This window comes from Acyrthosiphon pisum, chromosome X (assembly GCF_005508785.2).
Source record: "Acyrthosiphon pisum isolate AL4f chromosome X, pea_aphid_22Mar2018_4r6ur, whole genome shotgun sequence".
Taxonomy (NCBI): Eukaryota; Metazoa; Arthropoda; class Insecta; order Hemiptera; family Aphididae; genus Acyrthosiphon; species Acyrthosiphon pisum.
The window spans coordinates 65,885,037-65,909,509 of NC_042493.1; the positions used below are offsets into that span (position 1 = coordinate 65,885,037).

General features: G+C 30.9%; 2 protein-coding genes across 2 annotated transcripts; both read left to right on the forward strand.

Moving 5' to 3' along the window:
- The first annotated feature begins 1,362 nt into the window (after window positions 1–1,362).
- LOC100161627 (probable cytochrome P450 6a14) lies at window positions 1,363–7,207 on the forward strand. The gene is made up of 4 exons (XM_001945065.5): window positions 1,363–2,661; window positions 5,286–5,510; window positions 5,758–6,009; window positions 6,146–7,207. Exons 1-4 carry the CDS (start codon window positions 1,758–1,760, stop codon window positions 6,319–6,321), a joined length of 1,557 nt encoding a protein of 518 aa, XP_001945100.2. The 5' UTR covers window positions 1,363–1,757; the 3' UTR covers window positions 6,322–7,207.
- Window positions 7,208–20,929: 13,722 nt separating this feature from the next.
- On the forward strand, window positions 20,930–22,991 carry LOC100572374. The gene is made up of 2 exons (XM_003247033.4): window positions 20,930–22,697; window positions 22,762–22,991. Exons 1-2 carry the CDS (start codon window positions 21,023–21,025, stop codon window positions 22,782–22,784), a joined length of 1,698 nt encoding a protein of 565 aa, XP_003247081.1. The 5' UTR covers window positions 20,930–21,022; the 3' UTR covers window positions 22,785–22,991.
- The last annotated feature ends 1,482 nt before the right edge of the window (window positions 22,992–24,473 follow it).

Below are 24,473 nucleotides of genomic sequence, written 5' to 3' on the forward strand. Positions count from 1 at the left end.
ATAATGTAAGTTTTGTTATTGTAGGTAGGTATATTCTATTAAATTTAAAACCTGGTAATATTACTATATGACCAATTATATCCGATATACAATTGGTAAAAATTACGGATCTATAGATTTTTTTACAATTACATGGTTTACAATTATTATGTTCGTGTAGTGCCTTATTGACATGCGAGCTTTTGCACATAATATTGTCAGCTATTTATTTTCAGCACCACAACAGTCACTAATAATCACTTACTACCACGTTCTATCTACAACCGTGCTTACTACATATACACATTTACACTATTCGCTTACGCACAAATATTATGGTAATGTACCTGTTATTGACATTACGTAATAATTATAAACAACAATATTGTGTAATATGCAAGGTTGGACAAGTTAATGAAACTAATTAACTGTGGCAAGTTAAGGTAACTCAATTAAATTGCCTTCGGTAAAAAATAAAAAGTTCACAAAAAAAAATTATTGTTGATAACTTAAAAGCTAAGATGGAAAATAAAATTAACTTAACTCAGTTAAAAAAAACTAATTTTTTTTAAGCTTCAATATTTTTAAGTCATAAAGTGCCCTGATATTATTATGAGTTACACAAACATTTATCAAGATGTCAAACACTGTGCAAATATAATATTATTATGATATATTATAAAAAAACAAATTACCAACATCCAAAAAGAGTCAAAAAATCAGTATTATCTGTTGGCTCCATAAGATACGAATTAATTTAACTGCATGACAATGATAATTAATTATAAAAAGTTAAAGTACAACAATAACAATTTTAACTGAATTAGTTAATAAGTTAAAAACAAAAAAAATTAACTAGTTTAGTTAAAAAGTTAATGCTCACCTTTAGACTTATATGTGAAAATTATTAATGTGGCAGATCACGTCATGATATATAATATAATAGGCTTAAACCCTATCTACCGTTTATTTGAACAAAACAAAATATCAAAGGCCGGTTACAAAAGAGCGCAAATGAAAAGTTTCGATTTAATTTTTTGACAAGTTTCCACGGATCAGTTAAAAAATTAAATTTGGGCATGGTAAATAATGTGTCAGAAGGCAGTTCTCGACTTGTTGTTCATAGTGCGAACGTGTTTTGGTAGAATATGCAGCATCGTTGTCATGCGCAGTTTTCCTAATTTGACTCACGCGAGGGTGCACCTACGCGCGCGGGACCGCTCCAAAACACGGGCGGTCGACGGCAAAGTTAATTGTATTAATAACGCTATTCTTCGGTGGCCAAGGCCACGCCGGTGTATTGCCATGTAGGAAGTAATTATCTCTTTTTCGTCGTTTCGGCCGCATCGAGTCGACTCGTATGATTAAGTGTAATTTATTATTCATTACCGTTCCGAGGTCGAGAGTCGTTCGATTGCACGCGATTCGCCGGCTGCAATGAGGACGATACGCAATAACATTCCGATAATTACACAGTCATCGGCAATAACATCACAACACGAATAATTAATAACAACGTATAGGTACCAATAGTGGATCGTACCCACGCGTAAAGACGTGCGACGGTACTTCGGAGCAGTCAGTTGTCGCGCAGTAGCTGGCAGTGCGTTTGCGTATCTGGTTTACTCCGCTGCAGTTTGTCTATAATATTATAGGTATAGCGCCTTGTTCTCACAAACAAGTTTGGCTCTATTCATTTCGCCAATCATCGATACTGTTAACGACGCGCGTTATACAAAACAAAACTATATCGTTGACCAGTAGCGCACGTGATCGCGATGTCCGCGTCGCAGCTGTTAGTCGACTTGGCGGCCGGCTGGTGGACGGTAGCGGTTCTGGCGTTGCTTGCGGCCACGGTGTACCACTTCTGCACGTCCACGTTCGGCTACTGGCGCGACCGAGGCGTCCCGTACGTGCGGCCGACGGTGCCACTGTTTGGCAACATCGGCGGGCTAGCCCTGGGCGTCGAACACCAGGCGCGCATGTTCGGCCGGATCTACGACGGGTTCCGCGGTCAGCGGTACGGCGGGTTCTTCCAGATGCGCACGCCGCACCTGATGGTATGCGACCCGGCGCTGGTGAACCGCGTGCTGATCGGCGACTTTGCGCACTTCACCGACCACGGCATGTACACGGCCGGCCCGGACGAGAACCCTCTGGCCAACGGGCTGTTCAACATGAACGGCGCCCAGTGGAAGATCATGCGGCAAAAGCTGAGCCCCGTGTTCACCGCCGGCAAGCTGCGGCACATGCGTGGCCAGGTGACCGAGTGCAGCGAGCAGCTGATGCGCAACGTGGCCGCGGACGTGCCGACCGGCGGTGGCCAGATGGAAATCCGCGACGTGCTCGGAAAGTACTCGACCGACGTCATCGGCACGTGCGCGTTCGGACTGCACCTGAACGCCATCAACGACGAGCGGTCTTCGTTCCGTAAGCACGGAAAGGCCGTGTTCGCGCCGTCGTTCCGCGTGCTTCTCAAGGAACTGGCCTGGATGGTGACGCCGGCGCTACGACGCGCGCTCCGTATCGGCGACATGCCGCCGGACGCCGCACAGTTCTTCACCGCCGCGTTCACTGACACGATGAAGTACCGGGAAGAACACGGCATCGTCAGGGACGACTTCATGCAGTCTCTGATCCAGGCCAGAACCGACTTGGTCGTCAACAAGACCGAACCGTCAGGTATGACGTTGGCAATTAAATACATAGTAAATAATATTATATAGCAGGTGACACTGCAGCTATACATAGGTGACACGTCAAAGTATCCCGGTAAATATATCCAGGTAATCCTGGTTATAACACCTCCGAAAAAATATTCCAAACCCATAATATTCCATGACAAAATAATATCCCACGTAAATATTAATTAAAAATTTTAATCTCTACCATAAAAGTTGTGATGAGAGTACTTACTTCGTCTAAAGTGATTGTGTTATTAGTTATTTTGTTAATACGGTATCGTGTATATATATGGTGTTCTAACCGTCTTAACTTTATCTAATTTATTATTATATTTTCAAATAATTATAAACTCAAAAATTATAGAATTTCGCCGCAGCCAAAATTGAAATAAATTATCAACATTTGAAGGACACCACTACACTAGGTATATTCTTTGATATTCGCCCAAAAGTATTAAATAATGATATTGCATAGTGTGTGTAGCAGTGATAAATTTTTTTGTAAGTTTTAATATAATGAATTATAATCTCATTTAAATTATTTATACATGCGTGCTTGAATAATATTTTTCATAGTATAGATTTTTAAATTGTAAATTTTTTTTGAAAAATTGAAAATCTGAAAATAATTAGTTACCTATACGATTTAATATCGTGTACATGTATTCTTATATGGAAATTACTTACATGGAATTTTTTTGATCAGCAACTACTTTAAATAACTAAAATATTATTCAGCTTAAAAATACTACGAAGCATAATAGTTTTTGCATTGTTATTGTTATATTTTGTCATAGAATATTTTTTCGGGTATAATTTGGTTTTGGGATATTTTTCAGATATTTTTTGACCAGGATATTTTGACATAAAAAGTAAAACGCTGCTGTATATTATGCACGATAAATTGTGTCGAAATTTCAGCGTTTCCGCGACAGTTTTTAAGAATATCACTTGGGCTGTAGCAGCGTGCCCAAAAACGAGGAGCGCATGTTATAAGTAATAATATATGTAAATGAATTGTGGTGGTAATAACAAAGACACAAATAAGAGGCTCTATGAAACAATAGGTGGATATAACCGATAAACTCTCCCCCCTGGGCACGCCACTGCATAACTTGGGACCACCCGAATACATACCTATTATAGATGTGTACCGTCTGCGTACGCCGAAGACACGAAGATACTAAAATCTTTTTTATGGGTTGAAAATTGTAAAAAATGCAACTGGATACCTATCCATAAGTATGTATTAGAATCATTAGGGCTGAGGACTTCTAGAACTCAAAAACTTCAAAATATGTATGCACTTAAAATATGCTTTAAAAAAATTGAATATATAAAATATGGTAAGCACCTAAATTATAATATTTATTTAAAAAAAAAAAAAAAAAATACAAAAATTAATAAACACTTAAAAAATTAATTACACGATAATCAAACAACAGTATCTACTAATGCTATAATTAACCATGACGGACAACTGAAGTTCACTTCTACACTCGTCGCGGTGTTATCAGACTTATAGTGAATTGCCTAACCAATAATATTATAATATATAAGAACACAAGAATTGTAAATAATATTTGTATACAGATTTTTTGTTACATTATATTTAATATCGACATTTTTCAACTTTGTACACATATAATATGCTTTTATATTTTGTCTAATATACTTAAATATGCATTTATATGCAATAACGTCAAGATATGAAAAATAAAATTTTTAGTACTTCTAAACTTTTTGTGTTATGAAACATATTTATGAATCACTGTTTGTGACCTTTCTAGACAGTCAGACAAATATGGAAAAACTAGAAGTCCTCGCCCAGACTATAATTTACCACCAGATATAATATTCAATAAGGCCAATAAGCAAAAAAAAAATAGAGATCCGTTTCGGGGAAATATTTTAAAGTAAACACTGAGATGATGTTGTGATCTAAAAGTTTAACAAAAGTTTATCGGATATCTAGGCATGAATTCATATCTATATAGTTGTACCCACATCCATATTAGACACTTAATGCTGATTTCTCTGCACACATCTTCAAACAGTTTTTTAATCTATTTAGGTATACAATAAATAGTATGGGAAGGTATATATCCAATATTTAACTCGCTGCACTCATTTAAGAAGGTGATTTTTCAGAAGACTTTTATGCTTTTATTTTTTTTTTGAAACCTACCTTTATAATAATTGAATAACTGAATTCGATTTTGATAAAAATAAGCATGCCTTAATTATTACAATTTTTCATCAGTAAATTCAACTACTGATTGTTAAAATAATTAAAAAATTGTCCATAAACTAGATAAGAATAAATATTTTTGAAATGCGAGAAAATTGTATATTACACTTTTATTTGTGAAGGATAACAGGCAAAAATTATATTGTTGTGAAACCAATACATATTCCACTCTTCGCTTAATATCTAATTTGTAAGATCTTGTAAAACATTATGTGTTTATACCTAATATATAACTAAAGATAAAAGCTATCGAGGTATACAGTATACTACATTATATAATATTTATTTAGTAATTAAATTTATTATTATCAATTTATTTGTATTATTGAACAGTATATAGAATTTTGTATTAATTTATTCTATGTATTTAGTTGAATTCTTAGAAACGGATATCGTGGCAAATGCATTTATACTTTTCGCCGCTGGTTTTGAAACAGTGTCTACGGCAATGAGTTTTTGTTTGTATGAGCTTGCGTTGAAAAAACCAATTCAGGACAAAGTACGAGAAGAAATGAATACGACGAAGAAGAAACACAACGCTGAGATTGACAATGATTTTCTAAAGGATTTACATTATTTGGAAATGGTTTTAGCTGGTCAGTATATGGTTTCTATAAATTAAATTGTACTTACTTATCATTTATTAAATATAAAAAATATAAATCAATGAAATTAATTCAATTCGTCATTGAACACGAAATATGAAAACGCGTGTATGATAATATGATTGTGTTAATATAATAATTATCATTATTAATTTATTTATTTTATTATAGTCAAATAATTAATTTATAAAATCAAAACATTATTGGCAATTTATATAATGTAAATATTATGTTTCAGAAACTTTACGAAAGTATCCACCACTTTTAACACTATTTAGAGAAGCTACGCAGGATTACCAAGTACCCGATGACACATTCGTAATCGAAAAAGGTACGAAAGTTCTTATTCCTGCGTACGCAATTCATCACGACTACAGATATTATCCCGATCCCGAGACGTTCGACCCCGAACGATTCTCACCAGAAGAAAAGGCTAAAAGACCAAATGGAACTTATATGCCGTTTGGCGATGGACCTCGCTTATGTATAGGTATGGTGCTATTGTAATTGAATAATGATAAACAGCAAAATGCGTTGGGCTCTACATGAGTTTTTCTCAATGAGGCCGAGTTTTTTCTGGAATAAATAATATTTTTATAACTAAATTACTGTCGTTGAAACTTTAGGGAAACGATTCGCAGAAATGGAAATGAAATTGGCGTTAACTGAACTTTTGACCACGTATGAAGTGGAACCATGTGAAAAAACTGACATTCCAATGAGATTCAGTAAAAGATCACTAATTATTACGCCAGAAAATGGAATTTGGTTAAAATTTAAACCAATACATACATCTAAATAAGCATAAATTAATTGGACTTATTCAATACATATAGGACTTAATCCCTACAAATTTTAGATAATATGTGATGGGTCGAAAATATAATATTATAGTACAGCACACAAAATAAAATGATCTTATTTAAGAATATTCAGACAGTTAAATAAGTCTATGATCTTCTGTATAGGTACATTGTAAAATAAAATACAGCGTATTATGGAATTTAAATTCAAGAACTTACAATGAATATTATTTCACTTTCTGCTATTTACTATCCAGTTCATTGTAATAGTGTGTGTAGCTAATGTAAATGGTTAACTATACTTAAGTTCGTATATTCTGGTGGGTTACCTTGATGCTATACATTTTAGATTATGTGTACGATAGTTGCGATATTTCTATTTTGATTTTCTACTATAACAGTTTTAAATATCAAATAAATTATATTTTCTTAACTTTAAAAATGTACTTTACTAAAAGGTGAAAAATATAATTTTGTATTCTTTAAAGTATAGTAACATTTGTATACAATAATAACTGCATTTATATTTATATTACATTTATACCTCCAAAAACAGTAAAACTTATATAGGAAAAATTGTTATCTATTATTTTATTTAATTATAAATGTATTGTTACAAAAATGTTTGCGAGATAAATAATTTTGACTATTAGACTATTAAAAAACTCAGTCTCTAGGCTAACATTAAAATCATTTCTGATTTGTACAATTTTAATTAATGTTATGTTGTTAATTTACTTCTAGGTATCTGTATTTGTATATGAAATTATAAATAACTACTATATGAATATTTATTTATAATTATATTTAAGTTTCAAAAGTTTAGTGGTTTTCAGTGGTTATGAATCTTTATGCAAATTAAAAATATATGTTATACGAATTATACTTACCAGCCTTTTTCATTTAAGGCCCGTCGCTGATGCGTGTAATACGAAAATATACCAAAGTACTTAATGCGTAATTATTATAAAAATCCATCAAAATATTAATTTGTTTTATTTATTTAAAAAAATATCTTTCTATATTATATTGTCATTTGTAATAAATTATCTAAGTTGTGTACTTACTACTTAGTTATGCTTAATTAGACTTCCTAGTATAGTTAAGTTGATGTAGATCATTGGACAATATACTCCATACCTAGTATATAATATATACATATTATAACAGTCAACAGATCAAGGTGTACAAACAATTTGAAAACTCTTTAATTACGATTTGCATATTCTTATACCTATATTATATAAGTATATAATATACCAATTACAGATAAAACAGCTACAAATTTATCAGATTAAATATTAAATCACCTTGATCGTATAGATTTCATACTATCGTTTATCAATCCTAATTAGTCTTATGACCATTTTCAAACTTTTTGAGCTCCCTGTGTATGAATTATGGTAATAATTGAAACTTCATAATATTATATAGTCCTATTACTTCTTTACGAATCTATTTTTTGCACTAAAAAGTTGTTGATTACGAAAAATTATATTAGGTACAATTAAAAACTCAACGTTATATTATTCATAATTATCATAAAAGCCAAGTTAAGCTTAGTAATATTTTTTGTTAATTATGCAATGTTAAAAATTAAAAATCATATTATCACATACTTAAGATAAATCTATACATCCCTTTACCACCCCTTATTTAATGGTCTGTATGCCATTTAATAATAATATAATTTAATTTTCTGTATTAATGTATTTTAAAACTAGGTATTATAATTAAATTCGTGATTTTCTCCCCGTCGTCAAGGCCCCAAGGGAATTATTAACTATGAAAACAATAATATTGCAGTTGCAAAAGAACCGCAGCTGCACTGAGCTAGAATATGGAAAGTTGGTTTATAATATAGTGCGATTCCTAAATCCAACATTTGAAATGATCAAAAGTATTGGTCATGAGACACTATTATTAAGCACCGTATAATCAGTCTTCTATTAATTGATACTCTTCGCTGTGAATACAAATATTATTATATATATAAATTATAATAATATATTATACGGGCGTGTTGTACACTCGTATAAAATCATATTGTAATAAAGTGCATATTAGTTACCTATAATATTTGTATTATGTTTGGCACACTCGCCTGAAACAAAATCATTATATGCACTGAGTAACAATATTATGTATATCAAGGGGATTAGAAGGGTCTTTTTCTGTCTTTTCTGTCTTTTTCTAATACATCAAGCGCAAAATATAGGAATTTAGACGTGTTACATGCTACATTAAACTGATTGATCTTTAGTGAAGAATTCCGAAAAAAAATTTCAATTTGTCATTATGTATGATTGAGATCGACCACGTTTTTGATTTCATCCCCTTAAACATAAAAATTAAAGTTATTATTAAAATATAGAAATTAAATATTCTTTTTCAATTTTTCAAGAAATTACAATCAAAAGATCATAAATTCTGGAACGTCGTTCTCGAATAGACGAATATGACAAAGTTGAATAGTATATTTCCAAGTTCTTATCGCTTCACTATGGGTCAATCGGATATAGAACACCTTTAAATTTCTGGTGTTGCAACGCGTGTAAACAAACACAGAAAATCACTTGGGTTTCCTATTCCCTCAATGTAATCTAATATAATTATTATTTTAGGTGCAGTGTTATTATATTATGATATGCAATCAATAATATTCCTACTACGGCGCCGTCAGAGACACAACGTTTTAAATAAAATACAAATCTATATAGCCCGTTACTATTATTATTGAAAATGATTATTGCACTGCACGCGGTGGCAATTGGAAGCTGTTACAATTAACGTCAGGATTAACCGACTGCAGATATATGTGTGCACAAATAATATATCACTATACACATTTAATAGCTATGTATATATATTATATAATGTATATATTGTATGTACATGTGCACCGCACTCCAATATATATTGTATCAATTATTTATTATGTTGTTTCATATTATATATATAGGTATGTGAATATAACAACAAGGGTCTATAATTGCACATGTGCTTATAACGCCACTATCCGACTAAACGTTGCGGAATTAAAATAACAACCACATTTCCCACGCGTACCGTGCGCGTATTATTGTTATGTTGTATACGAAAATGATATAAACCAAAAAAAAAAGCCGTTGTTATTATTCAGGTCGATTTTTTAAAATAATAGTTAAAAAAATTAAATTAATTGTATAATAACAGTTTATAATATTATGTAGTTTCCACGTGTATATACACAATGTAGGTATATCAAACGGTATTGCTTATGAACAGAAATATTTTAAGTTTTTAATATCTGTTGGTAAAAGAACAATATTAAAAAAAGATTATTAAACACGCACGAAGTATATTAATGTATTATATAGATGCAGAATTATTCATAAATTAATCGTATACACGAGAAATACGCCTATGAATAACTAAACACCGCATGATACACGTGTATAAAACAATAAATATAATATGATGCGTGTAAAAGTTGCACGACTTAATTAATTTCTGTACAAATCCAAAACGGGAAAACGGATTAAGATACGGTAGGTATGATGTTATTTTCGGTTTAAGCATATAATTATAATATTATACGATGTTGTTGACGGGCTTGTGGAGTGTAGGTAATCAGCTCGTTACCACTATAAAGGAAATATTTTGTGTGTGTATAATAACGTACTTAGACGTTTCTCGACGTCACAGAATGTTCTTTTGAACTTGCAGCGAGTTTATCGTTTGATACAAGCACTGCTGCAGACTTTAGGCCTTTCTATTTAATTTCCGAGTCGACATGGCGCGTTTGACAAACGAGGCGCTGCCATTAGCCAAACCACACTCGTCACGCGATTGGCGATGTGGATTAATTCGGATCGTAAAGATTTATAAAGGGGTGATAAAACAGAATTTTGTGAATGCGGAATTTAATGTCGTCACATATGAAAGCTGAGCTTTTTGGCACCGTGAAGTACCTGCCTATACGTATATATCGCGAATAACTGCAGCACCACCACGTCGTAAACTGAGGAATATCAATCTGTCGAACGGGATTTTGGTATTAGGAAGCGCGACGAGCAAGGAAGAAAGGTATTAAGTTTAGACAGGGTAGGTAGGTACTAGATTCTATATTAAAAAAATAAAATAAAATAAAAGAATACCTGTGACTTGTCAATGAATGTCCATATAAACATATACGTTCTGGAGCGTTTTCTTTCCGGCAAATAGAAGATTATATCGACTAAAAGGGCGGCTTTGACGGATAAAAATGCACTACGCGCTTTTTAAAAGCTCATTTTTTATTTCAGTCGTATGTACTTCGTGATTATCGTTAATTTGTAATGCTTTCCATTTGGTCTAAACTTATGGAGCAATATAAGGTACAATATATATTACATATATATAGTATAATATAATATGTATTATGGTAGTTAGTCACCTTCCCGGAGGTCATATATGTGTTCGAAAGTCATCTTTTCGAAAACCTTTGTACGAAAAGTCATGTTATAGAGTGATCTTGGAAAAATAATTTGTTCAAAATGTCATATATTTAAAAGCTATAACTTGTGTAGTTATGTTCATTGAATCCATTGTATCGATATTAATAAATCTGGGTTACTTATTTTTATTTTCAAGTAAATATTACATTTTCACTTATTAAATAATAACTGTTTTGAAATAAAAAATCCCAAATAAATGAACCAAACAATATCGATTCATATGTAATATTTCTTTGTTGTGTTCTCAAGTACTTATCACTATATCAGTGAGTGCGAGTAAGTAATAGTTACAGTAAGTAATAGTTTTTATTTCTAAAATGAACCTTGAAACGTCGAACCGTAATGGTGGTGCAGTAATGTATTACCATAAGTCATAATTACAATATTTGAAAAATAAAGACAGACAATTACTGAAGGTAAATATATTTTTTATCGGACTTGTGAAAAAGATGTGGAGCAAAAGTTGGGACATTTTGAAAAGAAAAACAACATTATGTAGTCATAGGTATACTTCATGTTTCCTGAAGATCAACATATTATTTCCATGGAGCTGATCCAGTACGTTTAAACGCGAAAATTATAAAACAAAACATTTAAAAATTAAAAAGGATTAAAGAAAATAGGATAAACCAATACAATAATAGCATTTTTAGCATATTCAGTTGATATCGTATAATTGAATAGCTTGATATCACTTAATATTTATGTGAATTCAAATCATGTCAATACTTAATACTTATAGGTTAAGTGTTGGGTATACAGCAGTTTTATATGTCGACTGCCATCGCTATGAATATTATAGCTATCGTTTCGTTTAAAACGCATTGGGTTGTTCAGTTTTAACTATAATATATTATGTATTTCGCCTTTTTCCGAAACGATATCGCCGATCATAATAAAACCGGCATCGGCGAAGGACAGGTAATAATTTCGGGAAGACATTACAACAATAACAGTCGTCAACAATATTTATGTGGTCGCCTAAGTTTTTATAGTCCATTTTTTTTTTCTAGAAAGTCTGCAACGACAAAATTTAAGGTCTGCATTCCATCTACCTACTGTAGTAGTTATATCTATATATATATATACATGTTATATATATATATATATATATTATATTCTCTTGATTTTTCACTATGGCAAATAGATACGCACACACATACACCACACACTCGCGAACGCGTATATATACAGATAATAATGCGTACCCAAAGATGTTGATGTAGTTTATGTTAGTGTCATTTTTTTCGCAGCGCATAAAAGAAAAGTACGGTTTCCATGAAAGCTCTATTTGGCTCGGCTCTTCTCTCCCTCCTTGTATACACACACATTATATATATGTGTTCCGGACTTTCAATGTTCCACCGTATTATACTGCACACACATTCAATGTAGTTTCACAAAATATTTATATTACGTATAGACACAACAAGCATAATTCTCGACTTTAGGTGATAACTTTTCATTGTGAATAATATTACCATAAAGATGTCCCGGAATAATACAATTCGCGAACCGAAATAAAAACAAATTTTCCCGTGACACCGCATAAACACAAATAAAAGTGCGAGTAACGACACACGGTGACAACTTACTGCTGCCTAGGTCATAACAGGCGGATGTGCCATCACGCCATACGCATGCGGCATACGCACGTAACGCATAATGACGGTACCTTTATATTATTATTTTGTATTATTATATAGTATTATGTATTATGCCGTTGCATTGAAAAATACACGATAAACGCACTGCAGTTACCTATACAAAATGCGAGTTTAAAATTTGTTCGGTGAGCGAGCACCGGGTATTATACGAAGAACAAAAAAGTTCTTGTTCGAATTGATATCTAAATATTTTGGATTATAATTTATTAAAACATTTTAACTATTTCCAGCAAGCTACCTATTTAATAATTAAAGTTATTTAATATGATAATATGACTATATCGTCTAAAGTCCATATATCGTGTATTGTTGATAAAAACAACTTACGGTAAAAATGTATTTTAAATACCCTTGAGTTACCTTATAATAATTATTATTAATAGGACGCTATACACATTTAGTGTTTGTGCGACATGCCAAATTTTTGTTCACTAGTTCCAATACTGTGCTGTTAGTTTTAATATAACAGAAAATTGATCAATCATCAACATTTTTGGTAAGAACATTATCTGTGCTTAAGCTTCGGCTTTTATTTGATATTTTAATTTTAGAACAAGATTTGGACTATGTAAAATATCACAAATTAAAAATGCTCATATTATCTCGCTTTAAAATTAAAATATCGAATAAAAGCCAACTCTTAAAAACATCAGATAATGTTCTTACCTAAAAATTTGAAAATAGTCGGTAGTCTATAGCACACTAGACATTTACCTTAAACAGCTCAAAACAATTAATAGTAAACTTATTTTAAAAATTTTCTCAAGTGTATAGGAAATTATTAATTTTGTGTACATTTAAAATATCAATAGTTATTCATTTTTGAGCTATACCAAAAATCAAAGCCAATTTTCTTGAAAACCAAATTTGAGTAAAAATTCTAGAATCCTTAATTTGTTTTTTGTTTTTCCCAGTTAATTTAAAAAAAAAAAAAAATATCAAAAATATCGAAAATATCTCGTAGCGTAACTTTCCGGTAAACTAATTTTTTGTTTATGGTGAAAAAAACGTTTGAAAATTTTCTATAAACATTTCTAATGTTAGTAATGAATAGAAAACTATTATAAATATCTAACTGAAAAATAATTTGCACATTTTCGGGATTTTGTTAAATGTTGTCAACATTTGAACTTTCAATGCATATAAAAGTAATCTTGCCTGTGTATCTTTAATATTTTTAAATGGCTAATAAATTAACTTATGAGGAATTTTGCATTAAATTTTCAAACGTTTAAGCTTTTAGTAACTTTAAAAAAATCCAAAAAACTTCTTAAGGCTATAATTAACTTAAAAATAATCAAAAATTTTAAAAAAATGTTACCATATTATATGGAAAATTCTAGAATATAAATATCTGGTAAAAGTTGCAAGTGTCTACAGTTATTAGTTTTGGAAATGCACTGGAAACATATAATCTTTTATATGTCTTTATATCTTTGTATATAATCTTTTATATTATAATCTTTTAATATATTTTTTTCAAAAATTGGTTTTGCGTAAAAATGTTAATTTTTCGTCATTTTTTATTTGTTTTCCTCAACGTTTTTGAAAACTACTGGAAATTTTCCATTTTTATCAAATCGCAAAATGTACTAACTAGATTCACTTTACTATCATAAAAGTTGCTGATGTCTGAGTATTTTTACCCCAAATATTGATGACAGACAGAAAAAAATATACATCATTGTAAAAATAATACATACTCTCTCATAATCTAAATCTTAAATAATAAGGGATCTTCAAATATCTATAAATAGTACAAACAGTGTTTAACATTTTAAGATAGGGACGAAAATCAAAATAAATTTGAAGGTTTTGGTTAGGGTTTTTTAAACCGGTTTTATTAACCAAAATAAAAGTCTTAGGTTGAAAGAAACTATTAGAAAAAGATAAATTTAAATGTGTTTTGATAAATTCTCATATTTTAGCCACCCCATTTAAGATTACGACGTACAGGAGCATCATACGTTATTAGAAGTGTTTATTTTTTTGCGGTAAATCTCATAAAAATTACATTTACAGAGTACGATTGTTGTATGATATTTTGAGCCGAGACTTTTATGAATTTTCCTATTGTTTTGTTTAAATTTATCGTATGCTTAGAAAGTACACAACTCCAAGTCACAACGATTTTTTTTATTTTACTCAAAATATTTGTTGCATATTACCACATTTTTATGGTTAAACGTCATACATATTTTAATTTTAAGTGTATTTTTTGAACGTTTGTTGAAAATTAAGTACTTTGGTAAATATATCTTGCAAATCAAGGTCAGAGATTATTTAATTATGCTGTGAATTTATCAAGATACAGTGCAACACAAAGTTAATTAAATCATTTATTACGTCTATTTTGTTTAATATTACCAATAGTACGAACGCATTGTTTCTAAATATCATTAAATAGGTATACTTATGAGTATATAGGTATATATATATAGGTTATAAGTATATAGACGAAATTCGATGAGAACTTTGTGAGGGAGGGGGAATGGAATTATGGCTTGGTGGAAATACTAAAAGACACGGAACGCTTTTAGAAACCATAGTTCTTGTGACATTAATTTACTATATTTTGTTGGTTTATTTTTTAAATGGCAAGACTAATTTCAAATGTTGGCTGAACAATAAATTCTATAAAATGTATTCGTATTTTGTCTATATAATATTATCATAATAAAATAATATGGATACATTGATTGTTCACCAATGTACTTAGTCTTAATTAGCTTTCATAGGCGCAAATACAGTTTGAGATTCAAGGAGAGGGTTTAAGAACTACTATAATTATATTGAATAAGTTAAATAAAAATGCATTACATTTTTTGGGGGTTGCTTAGTCTCTCAACTCTCAAGTCCCCCATCCCAATTGTCACCAGTGTTTGTGTTTTTATATTTATTATTATTATTATTATTATTATTATTATTTATATTTATATTTTTATGTTAATATATTAATCTATATATTATTAGCTATACCTATAATACAATATTTTATCCAATTCCCATGGACGAACAATATGTATATTTATTCATTTAACGGTTTAGGTGTATATCTGAAACCGTCCTTTAATTACATACTAGCATAAACTCGAAATAATAATATTACACTATATCACTATGATTATAATGGGCATAGAGCAATTATCGTTATTTGGTTTGTACAAGTAGGTAAACACACATTACTGTTATAATCTAACCTAGATTTCCCTTACAAACACGTACGTCGTGATCATATAATTGTAGTATAAGCCAGGGTTGTTAAATATTTTTTGTTAATTGCTTAAACAAATACATTTATCAGTTAAGTTATAGTAAACTAGTAAAGTATATTTTTAAAAACTAAAAACTGCAACAGTTGATATTTTATTAGACCATTGAATAATATTAGTATCTCCATTCTCAATCAATTGATTAATTTTAATTATATTAAAATTAATTGTATCTAGGTAAACTAAAAAAAGTTGGTGAATAAATTTAAGTATGTATTTGTAAATATAAATATACTTTTAAATTGTATAATACCTACCTGTTGAAATCGATTAATAATCTGTCATTCATAATAATATTAATTTATTATCTTCTTTTTATATATAATTTATTTATTTGCATTATACTTATTTATTGAAATTAGAAAAATGAGCTGGAAAGTTACAGACTTTATAAATGTCTTGTCATTTTTGTATTCAGTTTTTCCATCAACTTGACATCTTATCAATAAAAACTTTTAGTAAACAAATTATTTGTTTTCTCGAATTTTGTGTGTCACATTAAATCGAAATTATCTTCAAAAGATTGTTGTTTTTTTATTTATTTCACTTGTTTTCATTTAATTTTGTTTTTTTCAGAGTTTTGAATTCTTTACAACATTTTATTAGTTTCGATCTGAAGTTGGGATTATTGCTTTTCTCTAATATACTAAGTATTTGTCGAATTTTAAACTTATACTTTGGTTTAAATTAATTTTCATATGTCGTAAATGATAAAATAATCTAACCAGTGACCTTTTGTTTCAATGTACAAACTAAAAACTGTTTAAGCCGTTTTATTTTAAATCCAATGTAAAACTAAATAATAATCATCGCAACAACATAATGTGCCTAAATACTTACTTTTAATATTTAGTATACTCTTAATACTATATAGTTACATAGCTACAGTAGCTACACAGTACGTACACAATCACCGTATAATACTTAGATAACAATTTCAGATATATAATTTTTTTACAGATTTTATTAGGTATCTACAAAAAAATATTATACTTAAATATTAAAATCATTTTATTCAAACGAATTATATTAATTTGACGAAAATATAAAATTGTATTTATATTATGTAACGTATAGGTACAATATATACTTATTATATTATAGTATACAGACTCGGGGCAACTCCACGTTTGATAATATATACTATAAATGTATAAACATAATATATAGACGTATATAATATGTATATTATACACTTTAGTATAAATTGTATTTATTTATTAGCATTATGTTAAATGTATATACATATTATAATATAGATAGTCGGATAGAGAGGGAATCGACAACCTCCGTTCCGCAGCCTCATCCGGACGTCCGCCTCCGTAGCGGAGAACGCGGGTCTCTTCGCGGTCGTGTCACCGGCGGCGATTCCCAACACTCGTAAATTTGTATCTCTTCCGGCCAAATCCCGGATGCTGCAACATAATAATATACCTCTTACGACGCGCCGCCCCCGTATAAAGTTTCGTATTTTGTGCCCGCCACGAATAAATATAAGTACGCACGTAATACTTCTTTTACCGCGGCCGCCCGCAAACCCTTCGCTATATATATATGAATTTATTTATATACATCGCATCTTCTCACCCCGATCGTAATTCGAATTATCAATTCCCATCCGAGGGAAACGTAAATCCGACTGGCGAGGCTATATACGGAAAAATAAAACTTTCCGGTTTTTCGAGACCGTGCGCGCGGATCCGCTGAATCCTGAGATATGGGCCCGGTCTCGGTACGTCTTAACCACTGTGCCGGTATATAGGTACCCATTTAATATATATATATATATATATATATATATATGTACACAGCCAAACCGCCGCGGCCGTCCGTCTTCGAGCCACCGTAAGTTGTTGGCGGCAAATCGTAACACCCAAAACCCACCGCCGCCGCCCGGAAACTTTCGGCTCGGGGATTTACACGGCTGTATTATTATAGTCGGACCGCGCGCGCAATGCCAACGCCGAGCAAAATCATTGCTCTCCGTCCGGAGCACATTATATATTGTTATAAATGGGCTCCCGAATTATTATATAAGACAATATAACATGGCTACACACATAGTAATATATTTTCGTATGTATGCATACACGTATATGTGTATATATGTACGTATATATATGTGTGTATGTATGTACGTGTATATAAATATATAAACTATACGCAGATGTGTCTAAGCAAGTGGGTAGAAGGAGTAAGTACATCGACGGAAACAGACTTGGTCGTACGTGTATTATTATACTGCAACAGTAACTTACGAACGGCGCCGGATCTTTACGTTTGTGAAAAATGCACGCGAGTATACACGGCCATAACGATTATAGACAAAACCTATATAGATGCAACTTGGATCTTATCTATTATATTTTATGTGCAACTATTTCATTAGAAGTGACGTGAGCTTTTAACAAGTCACAGAAACCTTAACTATATATTATTGGTGCGTCTAATAAAACACAAGGTTAAATTAAATTGTACGCAATCACCGGAAAAAACAAGCAATTTATTTAGTATTTACTTAATTTAGAAAAAATTGAAAAATCGTACTTTTGTGATTTAACTTCAGTTTTTGAAATCAAAGTGATAGTACACGATACAAATCATATGTCATAATGTCAGGTCAAACAAAGTAAACAAATACAATCAAAATTATCTGTTCTATAACATTAATTATATTGTAATTTTGAATTACTTATAACAATTTACATCACACGTGTATTTTTTAAATGTAATTGGTGTATAGACAAAACAGACAAAACAAATTATTGCGATCGATTCATTGTTGAACAGAAACTCATATAAGTTATATTTTTTTTTTGGCATCAAATGATCAAATATCATATTAATAATATGATACCTAATTCTTACGATTAGCAGCAGTGTATAATGAAAATATGTATTAAGAACAAATTAAGTAAAATTATTTTAGATAGTATATTATAATTTGCCGTAATATACAATGTTGATTGTAACAAGTGGGTTTTATAAGAGGAAGTCGACTGTGGGTATTCATTGACTTTCACTTATTAGTTTCTAATTAAATCAAAAACTCTATTGAATCAATTTTTCACACCCCTATAGCGTGTCATACCGTCAGGAAAATAGGGGATTGGAAAATTGCATTCATGGAATTTCCATTTCATTGATAATTGTATTTATAACGAACATCTATCTAGTCAAAATTTGATTATGGTTTTTAAACCAGTAACATTTTTATTTGCAACTAAATCAATTTTTCAAATTAAATGGGTCATATGTCCGTTTTAGCAGAATTTTATTACACGTTCCTTTTATAATTTAAGATTATAAATTATTTACTTTAGTTGTTATGAACTTATGATGTTTCTAATATAAAAATATTATGAAATGTCTATAATAATAATATCCGTGTGTGTACGCAATATTATTACCTGCTAAATTATTTGTAATAGATACGTTAAAATAAAAATAGTTTTTTTACATTTAATCTTAAATTAAAATGTTGTTGTCAACTAAGTGGTTGCTTATATTGTTTATTCAGATGAATTATGTGTACCTTTCAATTACAGTCACCAAAGAAACAACACTTTTAATAATGTTTTTTTTTTTAATTTCAATATGAAAAATATTATAATATAAAAATCAAACTACTTGTATGTACGTTTTTCGTAATTAAAATATAACTACATTGATCATTTAAAAAAAAAAATCTATTTCAGTGGAGGAATTACGGTGGTGCACGACGGTGAACTTGCACCCCTCAGTGTTGTGTAGCAGGTGCAATGATATTCTTTTACACCTACTGAAGTTGTTAAATCCTATTGTATTTTTATATATTTAATGTATATACAGGTACTTATATAGTGTCGTACAGTGTTTAAAATATCAACATTTTGATATAGTGTATGTGAGCAAAATGATTTACTTCAAATATGACTTAATTTGTCTTTATGATTATTTGACTAATGAACGTTTTGCGCGGGTTTAAATGTAATGGAATTACGTCAATGACACAATAATAATATATTTAATTATATCAGACATATTTTAGAAGAAATTCATTATCATGTAATGTCTTTGTCTAGTATTACAATTAACAGTGTTCGGACTTATCTAGATAAATTTATCTAGATGAATATCTAGATAATTATTTGTCTATCTTTTATCTTATCTAGATAAATAGTTAGAAGGTATCTAAACGTTCATCTTAGATAATTTTTCTACTAATCCAAATAAATTCATCTAGATACATTTTTTATTGATAAATAGCACGAAATTGTACCAAATTTTTAAATATTTATACAGATTTTCAAACAAAGTTTATGGTTTATAAATAATGTAATTATTTTATTTATATCATTATAATTATTATTATGTTCCTAGTGCCCAACTAAAATATACTAAAATTTATAACCGTTTAAAAAATAATTGTATCTTTTTTTTATCTAGATAAAAAAATACTTATCTAATCCGAACACTGACAAATAACATAAATTTATAATTTTTAAATCTGTCTTATATTATTTGTATTTACAACAAACATAAACAAATAATTGAGTACCTTTATGGGTAGACACAACACAATTATCATCTTGTGTTTAAAAAAATTGAATACCATCTTTGATTATATTAATTTATCTTATTTGAGAGCTAAATGCAAAAGACTAAATCTGATAATAAAAATTATATAAATAAAATTAAACTGTCTAAGGAAAAATGTTTGGACATGTTTTAATAACTGTACCAATAATTATGCACTACCTCGATCTCTTGATTTAGATACAACGGTCACCAAAAAAATGTTACCGTTGGTACCAACATCGTCAGTGTTTTTGATTAGTATTTTTTCAATTATTCCTATTATTCACACTGCTTCATTGTTCTTCTATAATTATTAATAACATACATTTAAATCACGTTATTCACACTACTTCATTGTTTTTCTGTAATTGTTAATAACATAAATTTAAATCATATTATTCACAATCGACTAGATCTCTTTTATATGATTTCCAATATTTATTTAATTTCTAGTATCGGCCAAGGACCAAGGTACCTAACAATTACTAATATATTTAATATATCTCTCAGTAAACGTATATCCAACACTTTGAAAATGTGTTTTATTTCTCAAATTTTAAAAATATATTTTAAATATTAAATTTAATTATATACACAGTTCCACTGTTTTAAAAACTCAATTCAGCTGATAATAATTAAACTTGAATAAGTTATTGCATAGCAACCAATACTAAAACAATTAACGATACTGAACCAATATTATTTTTAAAATATCATTAAAAAATGATTGAAGAACCACCAAAAGGGTGCCTACCAAGAACAACCGTCCCAACGCTGCCTAAGCGGAACATCAACCCAATATTCAAACATGTCAAGAGCCGGTACCTGGAGAAAAGTAGGGTGCAACAGCAACACGATAAGATGAAAAAGTGTGATCTAATGAAAAGTAAAAAAGTAAAATCGTCCCTGTCATTAGAATCGTCCAGTGACGAGATGAACACTGATCGCAACAAATATATTACACTGGCTGATAAGTGTTTCATTGATCAGTTGGAGAACAATTTCCATTCAGAATATACAAACTTCATACTGAATATGGACAACAGACGTCAAAGCCAACATCATACGTACAAATGTGGTCCATCGATCTTATCAGAACCAAATCTGCTGTTAACCATTCATGATTTACTGAAAGTAAGTGAATCTCCGATTGACATGTTACATGCTGTATTTATGGTCTGTCAGTATGAGAAATCTAATACAACAGAATGGTTTGACCCACCGGAGTACAAATGGTTGTGGTTGGCCGAAGCCATTATGATTACTGCTCTTATGTTGAACAATCGCGCATGTGACGGTGATGGTGGCAAAGATAACAGGCCGGAATCTGCGGTTTACTGGTACGCGGCAGGCGTATTTTACGGCAACAACAGATGTACGGAAGATGCCATGCATTACCTAGAGAAGGCACGAACCATTGCCGACGGCCCAAACAGACTGATATTTCCATCGGTAACGTCAGACCTACACCACTCAATGGGAGTTTATCAATATGGAGGGTTTCTTAAAGAGCCATACAGCGTGTGGACGCTGGCATGTATGTTCCAAAAACATCTACTGAGACAAATCGCTGTCAATCAAAATCCACGGAAGGCGCTGCTTACGTTACAGAATGCTTACAGACTGCTTGAAGCGTCAGGTGAACCGGAAAATATTCCACGGATACTAAAAGCAGAAATACAGTTCGAGCTGGGCCTCAAGTACAAAGCGCTCGGTTTAACCAAGCTGTCAGTAAATGCTTTCTGTGAATGCGCCAGATCTGCAGAAAATATTCACCATGAACTAGATTTAGAGGCGAAGATTATGGTAGCAGTAATGGATCCTAACCTTCCAGAAAACTGGTCTTTACTGGAATTAAAAGAAGAAGCAAAAAAAAGGCTGAACATTCGACTGCTCGTCAAAACGATTGTGGCGCAAGGGATTGAAGCCAAAAAAAATAAACGATTTGAAGAGGGTTTCCATCACTTTGCAGTGGTTGGATGGTTGACCAGGAAGACGGGGAAGCAAAATGTTGATGCTCTAGATATGGAAATAGCTTTATTTGACATGGCTATTTGTCAGGCGGAAAGGCTGTTTCAAATGTTTCCCATATCGAAGAAATTTGAACCAAGATACCTGGTCAACGAATCTAACCAGTGGACAGATCCCAAGGAAAAACATCTGTACTGTGAAGCTAAAAAGGAAGCCAAGGCATGGTATGGTTTATTTAGTGAAAGACTCAATGAGTCAGGCGATGACGCGGACATTTGCGATGACGAAAAGTTGTTTTGGGGCGTGGACGAGCAGTTTTCGAACGAGGAAGCGCAGTTTTCGAACGGTAGCAACCAACTTTTGGTCGACGAAGGCCACAATGAGCAGCTTTTGAATATAGAAAAGCATTTTGCGGTCAATTTCTCAAGTAAGTTTAATGTATATAAATTGTAAAATTATATACCTATACTTATATTTCCTTTTGTCGTCAGTCAATCAAAATAATGACAAATAGGTTGAAACGCAAGATTAAAGGAGATACAGCCTATATAGGAATAGGGTGACTGGTGGTTGCAAGGAAATTGAAAAAGCGAAACATTTAATCTTAATGTAAAATGTTGTTGTCATCTAAGCGGTTGCTTATATTGTTTATTCAGATGAATTATGTGTACCTTTCAATTTCAGTCACCAAAGAAACAACACTTATAATAATGTTTTTTTTTTTTTTTTAATTTCAAAATGAAAAATATTATAATATAAAAATCAAACTACTTGTATGTACGTTTTTCGTAATTAAAATATAACTACATTGATTATTTAAAAAAAAAAATCTATTTCAGTGGAGGAATTACGGTGGTGCACGACGGTGAACTTGCACCCCTCAGTGTTGTGTAGCAGGTGCAATGATATTCTTTTACACCTACTGAAGTTGTTAAATCCTATTGTATTTTTATATATTTAATGTATATACAGGTACTTATATAGTGTCGTACAGTGTTTAAAATATCAACATTTTGATATAGTGTATGTGAGCAAAATGATTTACTTCAAATATGACTTAATTTGTCTTTATGATTATTTGACTAATGAACGTTTTGCGCGGGCTTAAATGTAATGGAATTACGTCAATGACACAATAATAATACCTTTAATTATATCAGACATATTTTAGGAGAAATTCATTATCATGTAATGTCTTTGTCTAGTATTACAATTAACATAAATTTATAATTTTTAAATCTGTCTTATATTATTTGTATTTACAACAAACATAAACAAATAAATGACAAAACAATTAAAACATATGAACATCTTTGTTTATATTAATTTCTCTTATTTGAGATTTAAATTCAAAAGACTAAATCTAATAATAAAATTTATATAAATTAAGTTATATAATAAAGAAGACGTGTTTTATTTTTCAATTTTTAAAAATGGTAATATCTTTCATTAAGAAAGTTATAGACATTATAGACATTTGGTATCAAACATAACCAATAATGTTGCCCATCTCCAAGTTATTAATTATCATTCTGAAACTACTTTCTCACTCTTAAAGTCGTCAAAAAGATCAAGTTTTTGCTCGTATTTCCTCATAAACTATCAATACACTGTTTTATACTTAAATTATACATAATTTAAACCTAAATATTTACGAATAGTTTGTATATTATGTCAAAACGCCGTTGCCGTATTAAATATATCTATTAATATTTAATATATTGAAACAAGATATACCTACCCTTTGTACATTATACGCAGTCACACAGATGATGCGTTAGTATTTTCATCGTATATAACCATATGGTTTGTATTTTCAACGCATCGTATGGACACGCTCATTATATTATACGAGAACGCGTATACGAATAATACGATATAGCCCTCTCGCCTCAGCCTATGATAACTATATACCGGACCTTAGTAACGGGGGTGCAGGCCGCAGAGGATGGGGTGGATCATTCAATTTTTCATGATGTTTGATGCATATTTCATTCGGTCGGCCGAGCATTGTTGTGCGGGATCGCCACGGCCAATTGTTTTTAAAAGAACGTGATGGGTCAAGCACACGCGAGATGATGATACCCGGAGACGTTAACGGTTAAGCGGGCACTATATGTGGCGCAGCGGCCATGCGAGTGGGGCCAAAATGTTATTTTTATTATGTACACCACAAAATGGACAATTTTGGTCAGGTAGCTGT